Raw genomic sequence first — 24,845 nt, 5'->3', positions numbered from 1 at the left:
TATTTGACTCTAGTACTATATTGATAATGCCTGTTTAAATGGCAAGATCAGTTTCTATTACTCACAAACTTTGTTTTCTAATGTTCATTTCTTCTTCATCTCAAGTATAAAACACACATATTGTATCCTAAGGGGGATAAAAATGCATATTGAAGAGGAAAGCAGTGAGCAATAAGAGTCAGTTACTCATAAGCTTCATTCTTTCACACCAAAATTGGTAACTATAATTGCCACAAATGGACATTCTGAAAATGCCAGCATTAATGATTTATTGCTCCATGTTGTCCCTTTGCAGAAAAGAGCATGTTCTGTATTTGTTTGTGCTTTCTAGAAAATGAAGTACATTACTTTTCCGTAGCACTATAATATTCACATTATTTGTTTATTTATATCTATAGAGATAATATACAGATACATGCACACAAACACCCCTCTCTATATTTTAACTTTCAAAAACACCAAATTTAAAAACACCAAAAGAAACTCAATGCAGCTAACAAATCAAAACATTACACAACTTTTAAAGCATATCTTGCAGTTCCTGTTCCTTGGCACAGTCCTGAAACCAAACTGTTAACATCATGAACTAACCACAATAATAATTTCTAAAATAGCCATCAAATTAAAGCAGTGTTAACTGGAAACCATCTAAAAGCTTATATATACACACACACACAGAGAGAGAGAGAGAGAGAGAAGGCACACATCCCACCTCCCCTTCCCTCCACCCCCCAGTTGTACAGCTTTCATTACCAATCTCGACATACGACTAAATACCTGGTGACTCCCCTTCCACCCTTTTCCTGGTGTCTCCTTCCCCCCCCCATCGCGTATTCAAAATTTTTAATCTTCGAATATCTTCTTCTGTTAAATTCTATTAACTCCTATCCTGCTGGATTTACTCAAGACCTGCTAGGTGGTATTTACTTGTTTATACTGCTTCTTAAAATGTTCAATAAACATCTTCCAATCATCCTTATATTCTTTATCATCTTTTTCTCTTACCCTGTTTGTTATGCTTGCCAATTCAGCATATTCAAACATTTTAAACTGCCACTCTTCCTTGGTGGGTACTGTATTTGTTCCCACCTTTGTACCAATAAGATTCTAGCAGCAGTGGTGGCATATAATAATATTTTTTTGTTTTGATTTTTAGGGACTTCTGTTGTTACCATTCCCAAAAGGAATGCCTCGGGCTTTGGGGGAAATTTTTTTTTTAATATCTTTTTTAATGTATTGTAAATTACTTCCCAGAATTCCCTGATTACTTTACAGGACCACCACATGTGGGAAAAGGATCCCTCTACTTCATTGCATTTACCTTTTTCTTTTTTCAACATTTTCACTAGTTTGACAGGTGTTAAATAGTATGTTCTTGCTGGCTGACTAAAACAATAAGGTGATGGGACCTGACATATCTCAGTTGGCAAAGTGTTCCACAGGCTGGGCATCGGAAAAAGCCCTGCCACCGGTTAACATCAGTCGTATTTCATGGGGTCAAGGGATCTGGAGATGATGACCAGAACATATGGAAGAAGGCAAGTATTTGCTGAACTGAACTGCCATCCCAAGACTGCAATGGCTTTGGAAATCAAGTTAAGATTCTAATATCTGGACCTTCCATTTTCCAATTGCTTGCAAAGAGCCCATTCCCTAATATTTCAAAATATTTGACTCATGTAATATGTAGACTGGCTCCTATAATATGTAAACTGTTAATGCCTAGGAATGTTTGGGCTCAGCCAATGTCACCCTGCACTTTCTGAACCAGAACAGGAATCTGCAGTATATTTATTGCATCTTGCAAAGTCAGTGGGTTACAGTTCTCTTTCTTAACCATACAAAAAGGAAAGAAAAATGGTTACAGCGTTCTCAATTCTGTAAATCAGTAAAAACAAAGAAAGAAGCAAGTTTGAAGCTTTTGAAAACAGCAAGCATATTAAGTATATCAATTTTCTAAAAAATGGAAACATCTTGCCATCTTGAAATTTGTGGTTTTTAATACAGGAGACTCCTGACTCCTTGTATAGATTACAGAATGCAGCTGTGCAGCAACAGAAATGTCTCACAGGGACAGGTAGATACCTAACCCAAATGCTGTATCCACGCTTGAGTAATCCAGAGACCTTGTCCTCCATTCTTGCTGCTTGGCTGTCCTGCACTGTTCAAATTACCTTTGTTTCTTCCAAGTAAGAAAAACAATTTTGCTAAAGTTGAGATATTGGTGCTAAAGTCTATGAAGCTACTGTTTTGTGTCTCAGTGGCTTCTCTGGTCTCATCACTCTTCTTTATGGGCCATGTTTTCCTAGCAAGCCGATACCATGCCTCTAGAAATGCACATACTGTGGCTCTAAATGCATTTTCTTCTCACCAGCATCAGTATCTTTGTGGCTTCCTAACAAGCTGACTATTTATCACATATATGAAGGAAAATGATGCTTTGCAGATCTGCTGCCAGCTGGCCATGAAGTATCCAGATGCTTGTAAACTTCAGGATTCAGTGAGAGTGGAATTCTTAATCTTGAGTCTTTGGAACTGGGTGTTCAGACTCTGTTGCCCAGCCAGGAATCATTTCCTTGGGATAATCCATGCCAGAAGAAGAATGAAGGAGTAGCATGGCCAGTGCCAAACATTGGGGGATGACAGCAGCATTCTGGAACAAGGAAGAAATCCTGATCTGGACACATTCCTATACTTCTCACCCATCCATTGAGACTTCAGTCATTTCTGGGCAATTTGGATACATCTCTGGCTAAGATTGACAAGAACTGCATAGCCTTGTGCTGATGCAAGCTGGTGGGCGGGTGCTTGGACAGCGCAAGAGCTCAGAAGACCCTAAGCACTCTCGGAAGAAAGCAGGAATGCCACACATTCCAGAGGCCTTGGGAGACAAAGAGGAATGCAAGGTATTTCAGAGTGTTTTCTTTGTATTGTTTGTGGTAACTGGATTTTTGAGTTTGGGGATTGTGGTGACATTCATTAATTCTTCCTATACCCCTTTTATTTATGGGGTGAATGCAACCTTTCTAAGAGCTCCGTTTTTCCTTTCTTAGTTTTCACTTTATCTGTTTAAAAGCTGCCTCAGGCTGATGCGCAACAGTAAATGGAAGCACAGTAAATCATCTGCAGGATCCCAGTGTTCGCTTTGCAACTGTGGGCATCCAGAGGCCCCTGAGGAGCCCACCCTAAGGTTGCAAAGGACACCCACCCACAGCTGTTTGCTGAAGCACTGAGGTTCCATTTAGCTATCACAGATAATAGTTGTAGCATGTTATATGCTGAGTTCTATAAGTTGGTTGTGTTGCAGGAAATACTTCTTTTCTTTTCTTTCCTGCCCTGAACCTATTGCCAATCAGGGATACATCATGGTAACCCATAGTAAATAGTTACCTTGAATGCACAGATTGCTCCCACTTCACTACTCCTTGCTAGTGAGTGGGAGCAACAAACAGTGATACAGGATTTAGTTTGATATTCCAACTGGGGGTTGTGATCTTTTTTGCTCCAAACAAGCCACTTTGCAAAGTCAAGGTGTGTCGTTGACTTACCAATTGTGGTTTGTATGAGCAAAACAAACCACAATCCATGATGCATCTGTAATGTTAAATCAAGGGTTGTAGTTTGTTGCTGCCCATTGGCAGGGAGCAGCAATTTGCACATTCACAGTAAATCATTAATTTTTGGGTGAGCCTGTGTTTCTAGTATTATGAAAGGGAGAGAAAGTTCTCTGTATTTTCTTCAAACTAGTCACTTTTAAAAAATTGTCTACCATGCATGCTCCAATTCATCTTTTTTATAAAAGAGCTCCAAATGCTTTAGCCCTTTTTGTGGTGCAAATTAGAAATGTAACCTGTATCCCAAATGTGATTGCACCTTAGATGTCTGTAAAAGCTTTATGATAAATGTTTTGTTTTGTTTTCATTTCCTTTTCAATCCGTATCCTAATGACTCATAACATTAAGGCTGCAGCTGGGGACAAGGATATAGAGAAGCATACACTTGCCTTCCATATGTGTATCTGGTCCTTCACCCCTCCCAAGTGGCAGGCGCCCTCCTTATCCCTGAAACTGCTCTTTAAATTCCCCCAAGTTCCAAAAGGGGTATATATGTGTGAGGGATGCACATTTCAAAGGGAAATGCACCCCACCTCTCTTTTTTGAGCTTGAAAGAAGCTCTTGGGTCTTAAGGTACATGGGTGTAGCCAGGATATTTGTTGGGGGGGCAGGCCTTTTATTAGGGGGGCAGAACCTCAGTTTGTTATGTATTTTTATTGAATTTTATTTATTTAGGGGGCAGCTGTCCCCATGCTCCCCCCCCCCCGGCTATGCCCATGGCCCTGGGCCACCTCTGAAGAGGGAACTCCACGAAGGAAGGGAGGAGAGCATGTTCAGAATGTGGGCATGCACTCTCTATGGATCTGACCAGTGAGCCAGGTTTGGGATTCAGATTAGGGTCTCTGGATTTGGGATTTAGGTGGGCATTGGCTTGTTCCCTATGCTGTCAAACCTATGTGGCTACGCAGTGTCACCGGCTATCATTCCTATCAATTAAGATGGGCTGGGGAGCGGCTTCCCCAATTTCATTTGAGAGAGCTGGGAGTGGGAGCCAGGCCTTTTCAGAAGCCCCTACACTTCCATATAATTTCTGCTCCAGTGATAGCTGCAGATGCCCAACCCTCTTGTAGTTCAGAAAGTTATTAGCATTCTGGAGGAATATTTTAATTCTTAATTTTACTGCTGGTTAAATATTATATGCTGAAGGAGACTCTTGGGAGTCCCATGGACTGCAAGAAGATCAAACCTATCCATTCTGAAGGAAATCAGCCCTGAGTGCTCACTGGAAGGACAGATTGTGAAGCTGAGGCTCCAAGACTTTGGCCACCTCATGAGAAGAGAAGACTCCCTGGAAAAGACCCTGATGTTGGGAAAAATGGAGGGCACAAGAAGGGGATGACAGAGGACGAGATGGTTGGACAGTGTTCTCGAAGGGACCAGCATGAGTTTGACTAAACTGTGGGAGGCAGTAGAAGACAGGCGTGGCTGGCATGCTCTGGTCCAGGGGGTCACGAAGAGTCGGACACGACTAAATGACTAAACAACAACAACAACAACAAATATTATAAACACCCAAACACAATTTTTAAAATGTGGTTGGTACTCTTTCTCAGGTAGTTGAAGACCAGCAGCAAAGACTTGAGCCAAAGCAAGGCCACTGAGAAACAAGTGGGAGATGCCAGAGGCAATACCTTTTTTAAAACACAAAAGGGACCAGCCTTCCTCCCTACCACCCCCTCCCTTAAAAAAGAGAGCCCAGTGAGGGCTTAGTCGCCTCCAGGAGCCATAAAATATGGAGTGTCAGTTTGAAAAGCAAAATGGACTAAGAGAGGGAAAGGGACTGAGCTGGCCGGCTGGAGCCCCATTGAGGGCAAGGCTGGTGCTGGGAGCCTGGGAAGAGCAGCTCCCCCATTAGAGGGAGAGGAGGCAGGGAAGCATTTTGTTTCAGGTCTCATGTGGGGGATCTAGCTATCAGTGTTTGATTGTAACTTCTATATTTACCTCTTGGACTTTTTTGTAAGTAAAACGGCCTATTTGGCAGCATAATAAGTTTAAAGCACTGCTTTATGCGCAGTGCACTTTTTAAATGGCCAAGGTATGGAAGCAAGGAGTGTCAGCTGTCCGGAGGATTTGGTTCTAACCCCCTTTTCTTTCTCTCTGTGCCCTTAGAGTGCACTACTGGAATAAAATGAATGTTGCGTAGTATACTCCGACCACGTGGGCGCATCGCAGCATTTGCCAGACCAGCCATTTGTTTGCAGGGATTCGGTGTCTGGACTTCACTTTAATTTACAGGCCTCCCTCCAGCTGATCTACTGAAACGGTTGCCAAGTAGGCAGATTCCAGGCCAGCCAGCCAACTGCAGGGTAGTAAAGTACATACAAGACAAACAACTGACCTCCTTCGGCAGTAATTTACCTCAGGCCACTGGCATAATCTCTGTAAGTTTTAGGAACAGCAGTGTTCCATTGCTGCAAGTTTGTGAGTACAGTATGGCTAATTCTTGCTCTGCCCCTAGGGAACATTATACTCTAGGGTCTGGATGTGTTTGGTTTCCATCCATAGAAGTAGAGCTCTGTAGCTCTGTTTTTTATTTTCTTCCAGAGCAGGGCTAAGACAACATGGAGCTTTCCAGGTGTCGCTGAGCTCCAGTACCCAGCATCTCTGACCATTGGCCATGTTGCTTGGGTCTGGCAAGAGCTGGAGTCCAAGACCATCTGGAGAGCCACACGTTTCCCCATCTGTGCTCTATCTTGAGCCTTGGTCAACAGTGTTTCCTGGCAAAATTCAGGACCGTTGTTAACTTGCTCCCTGTCTTCCGCTCCCCATTTCTGTTTCCACATAGGACCCATTTTCCCTCTGCAGAAGCTGAACTCTCAGAGCAACTGACACTTTGCTTACCAAGCTGATATGTGCAAGAAGGTGAATGCAAGTTGTTTTATTTTATTGGATTTTCTGCTACTCTGTGGGCACTATTAATAATCCTGTTAACTGCCTCCATTTCTCATCCTAGAAACCACTGTTATACCAGAAACGGTTTGGAAGGGAAGCTGAATACCTGGGCACTTGTCACAATGAGAAGCAAAGGTTGGCTGTGATGGCCAAATACCTGAGCAAGTTCAGTAGAATGAAATAGAAAACTCTACACTTAACTCTTCAGAGAATATGGCAGGAAAAGTTTGGCAGACTTCTACATTCATGAAGGCATCTAGATAAGCTTTCTTGTATAAGCTAGAGGAAAGCAATGTGTTGCCAGAATCTATCCAACACTGTATCTAAAAGAGGTGTCAGCAGCAGGCGTTTCACAGGACTCTAATGAAAACAGATGCACTTTTACCTCCTGACACTGGTGTGGATGTAGGATTCACCACCTCCCTAGAAATTCACGCAGGTACAGAATGGTCATTGGGCTGCTGCATCCTGTCTGTTTGTGCTTTCTCATGGCTTTCCTTTCTTCTCAAGGAGCAAAGAGTGAACTTCCCAGGAAGTAAATATGGTAGCACCTGGTTGTTGCACCTGACCCATGTAATCGGTATTTTTCTAAATAATTTTTTTTTTTTGGTACTGGTCATCTCTGTGAATCTGTTACAGATACTGCTCTACTACATCATATCTCAAAACTATTGCTAATACATTTGTCTTTTGAAATTATCCTTCTGCCACTTCACATGAAAACCACCATTGTTAAATATATAAATGGTCACTAACACCAGGCACCCACCAACCCTGGTTTCTGACCTCAGCAATGTTATTCTCTCCACCTACCATTTCCGTAGAATGAAGATGTCCTTATTAATAATGGCTTATTTCATATTTGCAGAAATATTTCTGTTTACTACATTTCCACATGGCACTACTAGAGTATCTAGGCATATTTTCTTGGACCTTCAAAGTCTGTCGTAATAGTTGTTCTCACAGATTTGCAGAGGGAAACAGACATATGAGACTGCCAGTTACTAATACCGTGGTACCTTGGTTTTCGACCGTCTTGGAAGTCTAACATTTTGTAAAACCCCAAGGTGGTTGTCACCAATGGAAGCGAAAGCCTTTAAAAGACTTAATATGGAGTCCAAATGGCCAAAATATTGGGAAATTTTGGAACAAGACGGAGATAAATTGAAATTGCAGAGTTTTGAGAAATTAAAAAACAAAGTGCGAGACTGGCTTCACTATTATCAGATAATGGAGGCTTACAAACTGGACAAGAAAATTGGATTCCAGGTGGGAAAATCGAAATTAGAAACAGAATTGTTAGAACCTAAAACTAAGGTTTTGTCAAGGATGTATAACTTGCTGCTGAAATGGAACACTCAGGATGAGATGGTGAAGTCTGCTATGATTAAATGGGCACAGGATGTTGGACATAATATTATGTTTGGGAACAGTTATGGACCACCGGTATGAAATTTACGGCATGTAATGCCTTAAGAGAATATTATGAAAATGATTTACAGGTGGTACATGACCCCAGTCAAGCTTGCAAAAATTTATCAGTTGCCCGATAATAAATATTGGAAATGTAAAGAGATTGATGGTACATTCTTTCACCTTTGGTGGACGTGCCCAAGGATTAAGGCTTTCTGGGAGATGATCTATAATGAAATGAAGAAGGTACTTAAATATACCTTTTTGAAGAAACCAGAGGCCTTTCTCCTGGGCATGGTCAGCCAATTGGTGTCAAAGAAGGACAGAACTTTTTTTATGTATGCGACAACAGCAGCAAGAATACTTATCGCAAAATATTGGAAGACACAAGACCTACCCACTCTGGAAGAATGGCAGATGAAGATGATAGACTATATGGGATTGGCAGATATGACCGGCAGGATCCGAGACCAGGGAAAAGAGTCGGCGGAAGAAGATTGGAAGAAGTTTAAAGACTATTTGCAGAAACATTGTAAAATTAATGAATGTTAGAATGATGTTGGACAGAAAATTAAGTGGTTTCCAGCTGTAATGTTTTAAGAGATATGGAAAATAAGGTTCTGAAATAAGCAAAAACTAATGGTGAGGATTTGCTGAATTTACAATTTGAATTGGAATATAAGAAAGGGAGGTATGAGGAGGTCCGGAAAATAAGTTAAAAGAAAATAGGTAAAGGGAAATTTTATGTGTTTTTAGTTGTTTTTGTATTTTTCCTTTTCTTTTGTATTTTTGCATTGTTGTTACTTTTTTTTGTCTTGTTTATTCTGGAAAAATTCTATAATTTTTTTTTTTTTTTCAAAGGAAGTCTAACGTTTTGGTTTTCAAACGCCCAAAACCCAGAAGTAACTGCTTTGGTTTTTGAACGCTTTTCAGAAGCCAAGCGTGCCATGTGGCTTCCGTATTGAGTTTCCTGGAAGTAAATGCTTCAGTTTTCGAACGTTTTGGAAATCAAACAGTCTTCCGGAACAGATTATGTTCGAAAACCAAGGCACCACTGTACTTGATATTTAACCAGTCCCAGTCCCTCAATAATAACCCCATGTAGCACAATGAATACAGTTCTTTCCATGGGATTTGTATAAATCCATTCTTTTTGTTATAGATATCCTTTGTACTGTGAGCTGAGGTTGGGCTTTTCCATTATGGTTTCCCTGCCCTCAGTAATCTGTTGCTCGGATGGGACTCTGAAGTCTTTAGGTGGTGAGAAAAAGGGTTATTTTGTGAAGAAGAGGGAGGAGAAATCCAAAGGGCAGGGAAAGGAAGGCAATGTGTTTCCTTTGGCATTGGGGAATAGTGGTCCTCGGAGGCATGACATTTTCATGCCGTGTGCACTTAGCCCACCATGAGTCCAGGGAACTTGCAGGTGCCTGGAATGCCCTGCTGTTTTAGGAAAAATCAGTGCCTAGCAGTGTCCATCCACTAACTCAGTTTGTTCTGTAGGGAAGGGATGGGGAAAGCTGTGGCCCTCCAGATGTTTGACTCCAAGCATGGCCAGCCTGCCCAGTGGTCAGGGATGAAGAGAGTTATTGTCCAATAACATTCCTGTGTGGGAAATACAACCACTTCCCGCTGTACAGTGGTACCTCGGGTTACATACGCTTCAGGTTACATACGCTTCAGGTTACAGACTCCGCTAACCCAGAAATAGTACCTCGGGTTAAGAACTTTGCTTCAGGATGAGAACAGAAATCGTGCTCCGGTGGCGCAGCAGCAGCAGGAGGCCCAATTAACTAAAGTGGTGCTTCAGGTTAAGAACAGTTTCACGTTAAGAACAGACCTCCAGAACGAATTAAGTACTTAACTTCAGGTATCACTGTACTCTGCTTATCTTTTTTAACTACCATCCAACAGTTGCTAGCAGGTCAATGAGAAGGGTAGTTTGTTTGCTTTGTGTTTCAGAGAATCCTGCTAATCATAAAGAAGAGTACAGAAAATCCCCACAGCTCACATCCATTTTCCGTTAGCTGCTGTCTATGAAAGCAGCTGTGAAGACCCATTTTATAAGCACCACAACAGAGTCGGAACTTGGATCATAGTATTTTCCTGGCGGTGGAGTTTGGTTAATACATGTGGTTATGCAGAGTCTTTCTGTTGCCCATGTACATTCTGACAGAGCGAATGCCCTGAGCCCTTGACGATTTCCAGCCCATTGCTCACCTTGGTTCTCTCCACTGCCCCCCACCCAAGGTATGTGTTATTTCACCTGCCTGCATAAGCAGGAGTCAGGGTAAACCTGACACAGACGTCTTTCATTACGAGAAAAGTCTGCCATTCTTTCTTTAAAATAATATTGTGCTTCATTCTTGGATTCAGTTCGTCAGGGACATAATATTACTCTTCCCTCGAGCACAGCATAATGCGGGCTTACTTATTCTAGCAGAGGGCTTGTCGCACACCCCATTCTGTCTAGCAAAATTTAGTCTTGGAGTTGTCCATAGAAAGTCGAGTGCCCAGAATTCAAAGGACATCTGCCTAAGGGCATTGTGTGCCCAGTCCTTGTTATTTTCCTTTGAAAGTGACCAGAAACCATGTGCTGCCTTTTGTTCATTCAGTAGAACTCCCTCCCAGATGAGATTAGACAGGGACTTTGGGCATATGACTAAGGTAGTGTTTGGTTTTATGATATTTTCTGTTGTTTTATTGTTCCATTTTCTGTGGAATGTTTTTATGTATACTGTTAAGAAATGTGGTATATAAATGTCTTAAATAAATTGAAATTAAAATAAATGGTATTTGGGAGGCATTTTGATTGTTGACTCTCAGGGAAGAAGAGCTTAAAATACACTGATGGCTATTCCCCCCCCCCCATGCAGCACTTAGTGGAAAGTGGCTGCAATCCTGCACCTACTGAGCTGGAAGTTATTCAGACTTGACTCAGTGGACTTACTTCTGAGTAGGCACGTATAGAGAGGATTGTGCTGTCATTTTGTAGGCGGGTGGAGTACTTTGTAAGTGGTCCTAGTGGTGACAAATGAAATGCTCAGAATCTGGTTTCTGAACATGTTGTGCTGAAACAGGGTATTGGATCTCCATTGGAGCTTGTCTGAGTGGCCTGCCCAGTGAATGCTCTCTCAGTAATACAAATGACGTTCCAGATCCGTGCAAGCTGTCACTATTTTTTGCTTCATCTGTTTGACTCCCAGGTTGGGCCCAAGTGTGGATACGGCTCCACAATATGCCTCTCAATACTTTGCCTTGGTTAGGTCAGCAGAAGAGAGGACTTGGATAGCAGAAATGTTCTGAGGTATCCCCAGGCGACCACATTATGATGCTGTTTGAGAACACTTTAAAAAAAAACATGCTTCTGCCTATAATAGTTGTCTGGCCACATAATGAGATGCCTTAGTTTTCTCCTTGATTTGTTAGCTGCTTCTGAAGCTACCAGTTCATCTTTTATAATCTTCTTCTTCTTCTTCAGCAATCACTTGTAGCTGCGTAAGATTAAGATTGCCGTCCATAAACATGGTTTTAACAGTGAATCCGTAAGTGACTGTGGAGGCCAATTCTGGACCCACATGTCTTTCCACAGTGGGGACATTGGTTCCCGGGCGGGAGTTGATCTCTTAGCACCTTTCTCCCTTGCGTCCTGAGTTCGAGTATCTTCAAAGTCCATGACACCTTTGGGAAAGGCTGTTCTCCAACTGGAGCGCTCGCAGGCCAGGGTTTCCCAGTGTTCTCATCTTTTATAATACTGCCATTATGAAATAATGGGAGGACTTCAACATCACATGCAGGTGATCGTTCTGTCTCGGCAAGCGTTTTAACTTTCCAAATGGAGCAACCCCTCCTCTTTCCCTGCACACTGTTCTGGGGGTGCTCTGCCCCCCAATCCAATTGCAGGGAAAGGAGGGGGGAAGCCCCATTGCACAAGTAAGTGGGGGCCCTTGCACAGGGCTCCTGCTGATGGGACTCATGTGTTGAATCCCGCCCAATGATTAGACAATCATTCTCCTATTTCTAAGCCCTCAGAGATGCCTCATGGGGAATGAAGCTTAGATTCTTCCATATCTATTAATGTTGTGTTTTTTTGTCTTTTACCAGGTCTCCTAGCCTGCCAGTACATATTTGCATGGACACGCCTAACTATATTTCTCTTTAGCATGGATCAATATTAGTGAGTTTGAACCAGTGAGTCAGCACCATTGCTGCAACTGTGATATTTATTTCTAAATTAATAAAAGCTGAAGGGTGATAGCATGCCCATTGAGCAGCAAAAGCTGCTTTGTGCCCACTCCAGAAACACAGGGGGTGGTGGGAAGGGTTAATGAAGCATTCCCAGGCAGGCGCTCCCACATTCTTAACTACTGTTGTGGAGATAGATGGCAGAGACTAAAGAGGAAAAGTGGCCTAAAGTGAACAATGAGGTGAAGTCTGAAAGATCCAGCTTTGCTTTGGGGAAATATAACTTTCAAAGTGTTATTTCCAATGTGTAATGTAATGCAATCTAGAGCCAGATTAGAGAAAAATTGGGAAACTAACAGACAGAGAAAAACAGGAAAGTTGAGGTGCAGTGGTTGGGTAAGGAAAACAAAAATAGGGTGATGATTCAAGTTTTAGGCCTTCTAGCTGTAACAGGTGGGGGCTCCATCACAAAAGGGGGCAAAAGCACACAGAATCCTTCTCCAATGTTATTTTGCTCACACTTTGTAGAAATGAATCTGTCTCCAGGCAGTGGTGAGGGGCCAGCAATGCAGCCCTTGCACCAAAGTATGACTTTGTTTTGAATCTCTGAACCCTACTAAATTGGTTCAGAAATAGAAAGGCACTGGCTGGTACCTCTCTCCACAGAGGGTTCCTGTCTAGTCCCGAAAGAAAACAATAAATGTGGCTTGGAAGCCGGGAAATGAGGGGAGAGAGAAGGTAAGGGGAGTCTAGCTAAAGCCTAGGTCACGGAAGGAAGGAGCCTGCTCCTGAGGCTCATGCTGGGGCCCAGTGCATCATGGAAAGAAGAGTCTGTGTAGCCCTTGCAAAGCAGCAGAAAGACTGAGATGTGGAGACGCTTGGAACAGCTTGTGCGCAAGGACTGGACCAGAGCGGTGTGTAGCAACTTCAAGAAGGAGGCGGGGTGCCTTGTGCACCCATTTATGTGGAGGAAACCAGGCCTGAGTGCCTCACCCTGATTGTATGTTTGGGTAGGGGGGCTTTTTTCACAAAGGCTCCAGGCTTGTACCTTCGTGATATTTCACATCAGTAGATACCAGTGGCGTGTTCCTGGGACATCCTGAGTTCATTAACTGCCATGCCACAGGGTGAAAGCCCAGCCATAAAGGTGTGTTTTCTTAATCCATTTTTAGCAAGATACCATGGTCTTTACCGAAAAGGCATGAAGGTTTCCTGTAATGTAAAAATGAATACTCCAGACCTAATTAACCCTTGCTGAAAGGGGATGGACATGGACTTCTCAGAACATACTTAATTTAATTTGGATGAGAGTATTTACTCTCAGTGGGAGATACCCACAATTCAGCCAGTTATTTGTTGCATTAGATGTGGCACTGGATTGAATTGGGGGAATGTGCAGCTTCCTGCTTGTGACCATCATGTGCTGGGATTCTTGCTGACTCTCCCAAGAGGGGTGTACTCTGTCCCCCACAATGATGCTCATCACTCAGGGCAAAGCCTGATGACGCAGGGAGTCCGGGGTGGGGTGGGGGGAATCCACAATTCCCGCTGAACCAAGCTTCTCAGTAACAGTGCCTCTCATTTTGCTTCTTCGGTTTATCACCTCTCTGAGCACGTGGGCTCAAAGCTGCTATTGTCATCCTTCAGCTTTAAAACCATTTTCACTCATAAATACAATATATTTAGGGGGTTTCATGTTGGAGTTCAATGAAACATCCACCAATCCCCATTGCATTTCTCCTGGGACTCGATAGGACTTTCAGAGTTGGATAACAACCTGCCCTTTGCTGTTATCGTTAAGAATCTGTTTGCTACTTCATTTATACCTAGTGATGCTTTTTCTCTCTCACAATCTGCTTATATTGGCATGACTGGCAAGTCTGGGATTTCAGTTAGGCTACAGCATGATGTCTGAGGCAGCTCCTGGATTCCTAATAGTCACGGTTTGCATTTTGTAGTTTGGTTTTGCTTTGCTTTTGGAAAACAAGTTTCCAGCCCATGGGGTTCTAGAGTTGTATTTGGGAATATGCCGCCGTCTGAATTCAGTGATCCTTTGTGGATCCAGGGACACTGTGATGCACACACCCAGCTTGACAGGGAAGAAGGTGTGGCTCTGTGCACAAACCCCTTTACATGTGCAGATCTCCTCATGCCGTTGAATTTAATTGGAAAGTCCACATGTGCTGAAGCTCCAAGTGTACATTGCTGTGCCAACGCAGCTCTGAAATGGCACAGGTAACTGTAAACAACTCTTTTGCCCTCTGCAAGTTTTCTCTGCCCTTAAAAATCAACAACTTCTTGCCTAACTTCTACATGTGTTCATTTGTTCAGAAAAATAAGCAAATGTGCATATGTACGTAGTCTGATTTGCATAACTTATACTGAGAGCAGAATATGAAGTTTCCTGATACAAATCAGTATCTTGCTTTGCCACAGAATCTGGACAGTTCAGGCCTAAGTAGGAGCACTCTCTTTGTACAGGTTCAGCTTGCTGCCCACTGAGAGGCTAAAATGTTATTTTGAGATCTTGTTAAATGTTGAGATTGGAAGCAGCGAGTGGATATGGATATCTGGCAGGTTATATCATCACAGATTCATAATGTTAATGTTAGTGTCTCTGAGAACAGTCTGTAGGAGTAAATGCTATTCCTAATGGTTGTTTGCTTCCCGTAAATGGTTTGGGTAGCATTTGTCATTAGTTATGTGCTTTGACACCCTCAATCACATCTGTCCTTGTTGATGTGTCAAAGGTGATTGGTGGGGAGGGGGAGGGGGCAGTTCAGTTTACTTAATCAAATCCTCCAGGGCAATAGATAGAGCAGATTTATTTTTCTCTATTTAGTTGGGATATGGAATCCTTTTTAGTCTCATTCCTCACAGCTACGGTTGACCTTATTAAGATGCCAAGTGAGGAACAGTCAACCAGCTCATAAATACAGAAATAAATAATCACATCTACATCTTACAAGCAGCTGGTGCACATGAAAGAGATGCTGGGAAGAAAATCAGCACAGGTTTGTAGAGATGATTCATAGAAAACTAAGTTCTCCTTGTTCGCAATCTTTGGCTGGCACTGCATGGCATTTATCCAAGTGGAATGTTCGGAAGACCTTACAGTAAATGATATTCTGACCAACGTTCCATTCCACTTCTGTGTTTAACAACAAAACCCATTCATTTTTGGCAGTGATTGAGGAAAATATCTCACTATTTGGGTGAGTGCTCCAAACAAAACAAGTCAATAGAGCATGGAAGGATTTAGAAGTTTGACTTTCTTGGTAGCTGCCACATATGTGAGGGTCAACTAACTATCGCAGTGTCCCAAGCACAGTTTTGAGATCCATCTTTCTGGGATACATCTATAATCCCCCCTTTAGCACATTTAACTTAGAAATCCTGTGCATATTTGCTTCAAAGTAAGTCTCAGTGGGGAGGTGTGCAGAGCATTGCAGTCTGAGAACTACAATAGATGTTTCCTTCCATCAGAAGAAGAAGAAGAAGAGATTTGATATCCCGCCTTTCACTCCCCTTCAGGAGTCTCAAAGCGGCTAACATTCTCCTTTCCCTTCCTCCCCCACAACAAACACTCTGTGAGGTGAGTGGGGCTGAGAGACTTCAGAGAAGTGTGACTGGCCCAAGGTCACCCAGCAGCTGCAGGTGGAGGAGCGGAGACGCGAACCTGGTTCACCAGATTACAAGACTACCGCTCTTAACCACTACACCACACTGGCTCAGTGTGGCTCAGCCACATATCAGTGCCCAGCTATGCACACTTAAGTTCCATAGAAATCGCAGAGGCAGACATTGTCCATAACTCTGCATAACTCTGCGCTGAATAATTGCTGTATTGTTTTAAAGGGATGGCTTTATTGTGTATTTTAATGAAGAATTTTTATTATTTTAATATAAGTGTAGCTGGTTTTTATACTTTGTGAACCACTTGGACACCTATTTTGGCATTAAGTGGTATATACTTTAATTAATTATTTAATTAATAGGCCTGTCTATTTGGATCAAGTTTCATGTACTACACTGGAGTACAGTGCTGGAGCATTCTATCCGCTATATTATTTGGCTGGTTTCACATCTTTGAATCTGAGAAGTGTGTCTCACAATATTCTTAATATGTACAGAATTTTGAAATGTTGAAGATGCTCCTGTATGGGATGTGAGAAATTGTGTCATGGTGATAACAATGCTACTGAAATCTATAACTGTTAGTTTATTTCATAGGTGTTCTGACATTATGGTTATTATTTTGTCCACACCAGGTGAGCTGCTTTTTTAGGTCTCATATTCTCAAGCTTTTAGCTTAATATTTTTTCCAGGGCTGGATATATAGACCCAAAGGTTCCTGGGACAGGAAAAACTTTGCATCCATTTCTGGATTGTCCTCCTATATATAATTAATTGTTACTATTTTTTATACAGTATACCACTTACATGCCAGAACGACTTCTAAGTGCTTTACAACTATAAAATCAGTCATAAGATCCACACATAATTAAAACACACTTTAAGGATTCCAGCAAGGCATTAAAACATCCTTAATTAAAATGTACAACAACCCAGGCAAGTGAAAAAGTACGACAATTGAAGCAGTGAAAGCACAGTTGAAACAATGAGATCAGAAGTTCTTGGGAATGATTGCTGGAGCAGGTCTGTTTTCAGGAGCCACCAGAATGGTCACCCTAATGATTGAGGGCATCCCACAATATGGGGGCCACCAGTGGAAAAGCCCATCTTGGAAGCCTCAGTGTGAGCCAGTGTGGTGTAGTGGTGAAGAGCAGTGGACTCGTAATCTGGTGAACGGGGTTCGCTTCCCCACTCTTCCACATGCAGCTGCTGGGTGACCTTGGGCTAGTCACACTTCTTTGAGGTCTCTCAGCCCCACTCACCTCACAGAGTGTTTGTTGTGGGGGAGGAAGGGAAAGGAGAATGTGAGCCGCTTTGAGACTCCTTCGGGTAGTGATAAAGCGGGATATCAAATCCAAACTCCTCTTCTTCTTCTTCAGGCGGCGGCAAAACTAACTGGCTTCCATTAGCTGAATGCAGTGCTCCTACTGGGCAGTGGAGGGAAAGAGGGATTTTCATGTAACTGGGCCAGAGTTATTTAGGGCTTTGCATGTCAGCAGCAGAACCTTAAAACTGCCCCAGTTGCGTGGCATGTGCCTGATAAGAAGTGTCACTCGTCACTTGGGCTGCAAGAGAAGCCCCACCTAGTGTCCGCTGCAGTAATCCAGAGGTGAGGTTCCCAACACGTGTCCCAGCGGCCAGAACAGGGTGCAGCTGATGCACAAGACAAAGGGCTTCAGCACAGAAGCTGCCTGGGCCTCCATGGGCAAATATGGTTCCAAGAGCTCCCCAAAGCAGGATACCTGTCCTTTCAGGGGGAGTGCAACATCTCCCAGAAAAGGCAGACTCCTCAGTTCTCAGGCTTCTGAACCACTTACTCAAAGGGTCTCTGTCTAAGCAGAATTCAGCTCCAGTCTGCTGACCTTCATCCTCTCCATCGCTGCATCCAGTCACTGGTTCAGCTTATGCCTATTGGATTTAATAGAAAAACTGTGTGTCATCAGCATACCAATGTCACTGTGCCCCAAACCTCCTGAAGGGATCTCCCAGAGGCTTCATTGGCTAAATAGTGTGGGGGATGGAGTTATGCTTTGCAGCACCCTGCTCCCCAGCTGCCCAAATGTAGACATGTAGTTCCCCAGGGCTATTCTCTGGAACCAGCCATGCAGGTAGGAGCAAAACTACAGTAGCACAGTGGCTCCAACTCCCAAGCCATGGAGGTGGCAATGGCACCCAAAGTCCCCGAGAGATCCAACAGCAACAGTCGGATTGCCCTCTCCTTGAAGGAGCAGCAGGGCATGAACCCTGACGGGAATGAGTCGAGAGAATCTGCTTCCTCCAAAGTGCCTGAAGCGGAGCTGCCACTGCACTCCTGAGCCCCTTACCTTGTCCCCAAAGGAGATGTCAGAGACTGGGCAGAAGCTGTCAAACATCTCAGGGTCCAGCAAGGGCTTTTGCAGGAGCAAGCATAGAGGACAAGCAGAGGCTTGACAACCATATGTCAGGAGTGCTCTGATGGTGTTTCCTGCTTGGCAGGGGGTTGGACTTGATGGCCCTTGTGGTCTCTTCCAACTCTATGATTCTATGATTCTATGATTCTATGACAAGCCCACCTCGTGGCAATCCATAATGTGGATGGATTGCTCTTCTTGGAGGAGTTATCATGGACTCAGTTTGTTCATGTTTTCTTTGAAGACCTAACAGTGTCTGCATTTGGTGTGTCTGACCAAAGTTGACTCATACTTGCCTTTATTTTTAATAATACATATTTGCAGGGCGTGGGAGCGAGGGAAGGAAGCAAATGCCTCCAGACCCAACCAAAACACAAACTGAAAAACATTAATAAGGAAGGATAAGTTGTTTGCTTATTATTTTAAAAATTGCAAGGTGTTTCTTTGTTTCTCATATGTGGTTTCCAAATTGAAATTGCTGTGAAGGATGACAAAGAGTTGGAGTACCATTTTTAGGCACGGCTTGCTGGCTTCCTGTCTCTTAAAGTAATTAGGTCACAGTAAGATCCTTGGTCATCATGCCCTACTGACATAGAACCGCCGAGAATTTGCAGGTTAAGACAGCAATCCTAAGCTCCTGGGGAAGGCCGGCTACCCTGGAATTTCCTTCCTGTCAGCAGAGGCAGAAGTCTGCTCCACTGCCACCAGCGCTCTGGCAGCATGGGAGGTGAAAAGGGGCATGTTGAGGGTGCGTTGAGGAAGCTCTGGAGCTAGTCATAAAGCCCTTCTGTTCTCCCTACCACCACCACCCCATGGTCATAAAACTACACCAACCCAGAGCCTGGCGGAGCTTAGGATGTGATGGCTCCTCCACTGTGGGATCTCCCACCGACCTGTATAGGATAGCGTTGCCCAGTTGTAGTATGAGATAATCACTTTGGGTAGCTCTTAGTACTGTGTTGGAAATGAAATGCTATGGATCTGAGTGTGGATGAGAGAAGCTGTGGCCCTGTGGTAGAGGTCATATTTTAATATCTGATACAAGTAGCTGCTCAGCAGCTTAAGATAGTGAGAGAGTGGGATACATCTCTTGGCATGACAATTTGGAACTCGGTGCAGAATAGGGCTGTCTGGCCTCTTGGCCAGGCAAAGCAGCTGTTCCATGTCTCTCAGTAGTATTTTAACTGGAGGTGCCATTGTTGGGGTTTATTGCAGTTCAGGCTTTTGATTCCTGCTACACTTTTTGCAGTGATAGTGCAATAATTTGTGAGATACCGAACTTCTTTTGTTCACAGCACCTACTTACCTTAATGGAGCATCCTCAAAGTATTACTTGTGCTGAAATACTTGAATATATCGGATGACCTTCTAAGCCAGGTGTGGGGGAACCTTTGACCCTGCAGGTGTTACTGAACTACAGCTCCCAGCATCCTTGGCTGTTGGCCATGCTTGCTGGGGCGAATGGGAGTTGTAGCTGAGCAACATCTTGGGCAAGAGCCAAAGGTTCCCTGCACTTCTTCTAAGGAATCAAATGCTAGGATTTCAACAACCAGCCTTAGTTATCATAATTTGCTTCCTTTAACTGCTTTGTTTCTTCTTTCCCTTCCCACAGGTGAGCGACCATTCCCTTGCACATGGCCCGATTGCCTTAAAAAGTTCTCCCGCTCTGATGAGTTGACGCGACACTACCGAACCCACACTGGGGAGAAGCAGTTCCGATGCCCACTCTGTGAGAAGCGGTTCATGAGGAGCGACCACCTGACAAAGCATGCGCGTCGCCACACTGAGTTCCACCCCAGCATGATCAAGCGATCTAAAAAGGCCAGCTCTGCCTCCTTTTGAATAACAGACTACAGTGGGGTTGGGGGTGTGTGGGGAGACAACCATTGTCGAGAAAGGCATAACTGATCAGCACAAATACATCCGCCAGTGTACAGAAATATTCCCCTACTTGCATTTTTAAAGCACATGTAGCCGGAAGATTAACATTTTCATCCTCTCCACCCTGCTATGCTACCAACAACAGTCTTAAATCAGTCACTGCTGGGTGGGCGTTGGGGGGGGGGTCAGCAGAAATAATGCAACTTTTCTTTTTGTAGTTTAAATGATTGACACTGGTGTATATATGTCTGACTGGTGGTTTGACCTGTGACACCACAGTAGTGATTCCAAGCTCTTTGTGATTGCTGTGTCATGGGCATGTTTTGTTGACTAATGTAATGCTGCTTGTATTTAAATGAAAACAAAAACGACAAAAAAAGTTTAGTACAACCACTTTCCAGCTCACTTAAGTATTTCTCAAGTAAAGGAAACAGAACAGAAACCCAACTCCATAGCACATGTTTTAGAAGAAGATTCACTTCTCTCTGTGTGTGTCTCTCTCAATGGTCCATCCTGTTCAAGACTGTTAAGAAAAAAACCATTACATCTGTTGCTCTTATTAGCTGATTGATGTACAAACAAGGAGGTGAAATTTATACTGAAGAACTGTTCTGTATATCCAGGTTGTTGTTTTTTAAAAAATGAGCTACACTTTTGATTATATGTTGCTCTTTTTTTGAGTGAAATCATGCATACAAACCAATGACAAAGCAAAAAGGAAAACAAGATATAAGCTTGTATCATGTGTTTCTGTGGCTCTGCTCTTCATTTGCCATTTGGGTATATTTGTGAAAAAGTCATTGTAGAGAATGTGGGAGAGGTATGAGACCAACAGCAGTGCCCCCACTTCTAGCTGACTTTCATCTGAAAACGATGTACCGTACTGTACTCTATAAATACCACTAACAGTGCTTTATTCTGCTGCGTTTCATTGGAATGGATGCATAAGCAGCAGCTACCATCCTTATAAGCTACCACTTTTGTAAAGGTTTTTTCCTTATGTCTCCCTCTCTCTGAAAGGTGCATTCTCTTTATCCAGTTGCCAGATTCCTGTCAGCCAGTGGGAACTGTGTGCATTTCTGGAGGGAACAAAACTTTCTCCCTCTCCTTACACAACATTCTCTATGCTAACAGAGACAAGACAATGAAGACTCATTGGGTTTTTTAAAACCACTTTCCAAGAGACTTCTACCTTTTCATAAATTGCAGCTGTTGTACAGAATATGAGAAGAAAACAAACAAACCAACAACAACAACGAGGTAATTGAACCTACCACACAGGGGGTATGTCAAAATATTTCTTAGGACATGAACTCTGCCACTATGTACCTTGTGATCTTACCCTGTGTGTTAGGCTTGATACATTGAATGATAATGGCAATACTTTGTCCGTTAATGCTAAGGCTTGCCCTTTGAGAACAGGAGTGAAAGCGTCCTTGGGAGAACCCCTTGCAGCTAGCCAAGCCGCCATCTTCGTCAATGTTAAAGCATGAACTTTCCCTCCCCCATCTCTTGTAATGGTGGAGAATTATGTTTACAGACTTTCCCCGCTACCCAGAAACATTCTACTGGTTCTATGTTCTTTACTCCTCCTTCGCAAGGAGAGAGAGGTGCAACTGTCCTATCTAGGGCCAGATTCATCCCTGACATAATCACCCTGCAGCCAGTGGAATTATACTGGGATCAATTTGCCCCATCTTTGTAAAGAATCTGTACATACAACTCTTGTAAAGTACACCTGCAATGGCAGAATCTTCTTGTTTCACCTGATAAAAAGCTAGCTTCCTAGAAAAAAATAAAAATAAACAAACATCTCAGAGAGTAGAGTATTCTACAATCGTCCGTGGCTTCCAGCACTTAGAACTCAGTATGCATCTAGCATTTTTAACCTGTGTGGTTCATTATTAAAAAAAAAAAAAAAAACTTCTTGTCTATGCGAAGTGAATGGCTTCTAAGTAAAGGTGTTAGGGGCACTTGAACAATCTATGGGATTTCAAAAGCAAAAAGGGATGAGTTTTCTTCAGTGAAGACATGTCAGGAATCCAAGCACACTTTCTACCTCCGTTTCAGCTTTTTGAAACGTTTTATTTTACGATAAACCAAAATTAATTTCTGGTGTCCAAAATAAATGATAGGGATGTTTGTTCTTCCTTATAAAAACAGGTAGCCTGGCTATTTCTATCGCTCTAGTGTAAAAAGTATTCTGCTTTTCCAGTACTGTTAATGCTGCCTTGTTTGATGGGGGTGAGGATCATGCGCTAGGCCAGCCACTCACAACATGGGATTATTCCAGCCAACCTCCCCTTCTATCCAAGACCAGTTCTCAAGAGCCTCTGCTCTCAGTTAGTCCTACTCCTTCAACAGTCACTAGAACTGTCGACCGTTGCTCTGAGGTAGGACAAATGCAGTATTAGCGAAATAGAGCCTGGATGCTGAATGCTGTTCTTTCACCTTGACTGTAAAGCCACAGGCACATGAACATCCCCTCCTTGACAAATGATCAGGTCGCTTAGGCACATGGAAACTGTCGTGTGGCTGCAGCGTGATTAGGGCACTTGCCTCTTTTTCTGACGGGTGTGGGTTCATTTCCTTGATCTCACACTACATAGCCCACCAGGAAGATTATAGTCTGGACCCTTGAGTTGGCAAGTCTACGGTGGCTGAGCATTGGCCTGCATTCAGCTAAGTAGTCCTGCCAGCAGAAGTCCACCCCAGCACTTCCCTGCTCCCCTCTGCTCCCCCTGTGGGCCCTACATTGGTTCAGGGGAGCCCCCCCCCGAGAAGCTGGCAGGCAGGTGCAAGAGGCAGATAGGCTTGTGGAGATGGAGCTTAGCTCTGTGCTGAATTCCTCCCAGTGTGCTCACCACATTGCTCCTATGTGTAGGTTACAGAAATGGCATTGCCTTAACCACATCAGCCAAGCAGGTTCTAATGATGCATCTGCTGTGCCCTAAAATGTAATTTCGCACAGCTTTTAGGCATAATATGTTTTAAAACAAAACCAACATGTGAATTATGATCTTTCTTTAAAAAACCATTCTTGGGTGCTAAGCCTACCATGGAATGTATAATCTTAATTTTAGGTTTGTTCTCTTAATAGATCTTCCATCTATATTTTTAAAAATTGTGAAGCCCTTCATTGTCACTGCAGTGACGTATGCCTGACCACGCTGCTTATTGGTGGCAGCTGTCAGTGTGGCCACCAGGTTGTGGTGGGTGGGTTGTCTGACTTGCAGGTGAAGGCTTTTGTCACCAGAGCATCTGCAGTGAAGTGTGTTGAGCAGCAACAAGCAACATTTCAGTTTTTGCTAATAGACAACCCAGTCACCACAAAGAGCCATCGTGGCTGCACTGAGGGGGAGCAGTTGCCACCCCCACATCAAGCAGGGCCATAATTTGTACCAGTCCTTGGACCACGGATGGACGTGGGAATGCTTCCTGTGTTACTTTGAGCAGATATGGGTGTGCATGAGAAGGTCTTAAAAGGGTGGATCCACATGTTTTAGAGTTGAGGATTCTGCTTCTTTGCCATGATTCAAGAGAAAAAGATAAATTGCAAGGATTTCTCTTTAACCCCCATACCACTTTCTTTCCTCCCCAAGCCACATGGGGGAAACTAGGGTGTGGTGGCTTAGAGGGGAAATCAGTGGGCAGGATTAGGGACATGCTGTCCTGTTTCTTCCTTGCAAATTATTCTTTCTCCCACTTGCTTCAGAGCAGCAGTAATAAGAGTTTCTGGCCCTGTGATTGCTGACAAGCGCATGTAGACCCAAATATGCATGAGAATGGTTTGTGAGAAAGGTAATTGAACCTGCTCATGCCCCACAAAAGGCCCACACATGGCAAGCCTCAGAGTCGGAAGCAGAGGCCTGCTTCTTCAGCTGTGGTTCTCAACACACTTGAAAGCGAGTTTCACTGAAATCAACGGGACTTGATTCCAATTGAATATGCTTCGCATTGGGGTGCAAGTCTTGCTTCTTAGGAGTCTTCCAAAAGTAACCTCAGAAGCTACCCAAAGTTTATTAACCACTAACAAAATTAAATGAAAAATAGGAAAAGTTTGTCTCTCTCGGTGTAAAAGCAAGCAGTAAATTTCATGGTCAAACTTGACAATGCAGTAAAATCAGTTATTATTGGTTCTTAACAAAAGGGAGTTTAGGAAGAGACTTTTGCAGCTGTTTTCTGGGAACATCATTTGCCACGTTACTCTGGAAATTCTTAGGAGTGCTGACGTGAAGATGGCTCCTCTCCTCACTTCAGAAAGACCATTCTAGAGAAGCCATGGCTTTAAAACTATAGCTATACAACATCTTTTGTGAACAATTTTGATGACTTATATACAGGTCTCTTTTCTGTTTGCTGATGGACTTAGCCCAGTATGCACCAAACCGGACATACTCTTCAAATGCTGTTTTACTACAGATTAACAATCTGTAACACTGTAAAATACCAACCTTTACAAGTTTAATCCATTTTATTTTTGTACAGTATTCGTATCCTTTCTAAGTTATTTTCCTGTCCTGTTTTTGTAAATCACATGAAATTGTAAAAAAGAAAAAAAGTAGTCATAGGTGTTTTTTGTACATATGTATATATAAATTGTCCAATAATAAAAAATAAAATAAATAAAAACAAACATGTTACTTTGAATGATTTGCATCCATGAATGACTGCACAGAATTTAGTGTCCGCTTTATGCCTGAGTGGGGATTTGAACCCTGATCTCCCTGTAGTGGTTAGTCCAGTACCAACCACTACACCACACTGCCTCTCAACTGCACCACCTAGGCAAAAGTTTAACCTGCCCCCTGAAGCCCAACAGTAGCAAGGGTGCCAT

At 43.1% G+C, this 24,845-nt stretch overlaps 1 protein-coding gene across 1 annotated transcript in view; it reads left to right on the top strand.

Annotated features, from left to right (window-relative positions):
• Positions 1-24,644, top strand: part of KLF9 (KLF transcription factor 9) — a 31,074-nt gene extending 6,430 nt beyond the window's left edge. The window contains exon 2 of the mRNA XM_081881095.1: positions 19,740-24,644. Within this exon, the coding sequence (XP_081737221.1) occupies positions 19,740-19,969 (230 nt within the window). The 3' untranslated portion in view covers positions 19,970-24,644. The remainder of the gene's footprint in view (positions 1-19,739) is intronic.
• Positions 24,645-24,845: the final 201 nt, after the last annotated feature.

Source organism: Podarcis erhardii, assembly GCF_964252035.2.
Source record: "Podarcis erhardii genome assembly, chromosome: 11".
NCBI lineage: Eukaryota > Metazoa > Chordata > Lepidosauria > Squamata > Lacertidae > Podarcis > Podarcis erhardii.
This window is presented reverse-complemented; position numbering and strand designations above follow the sequence as displayed.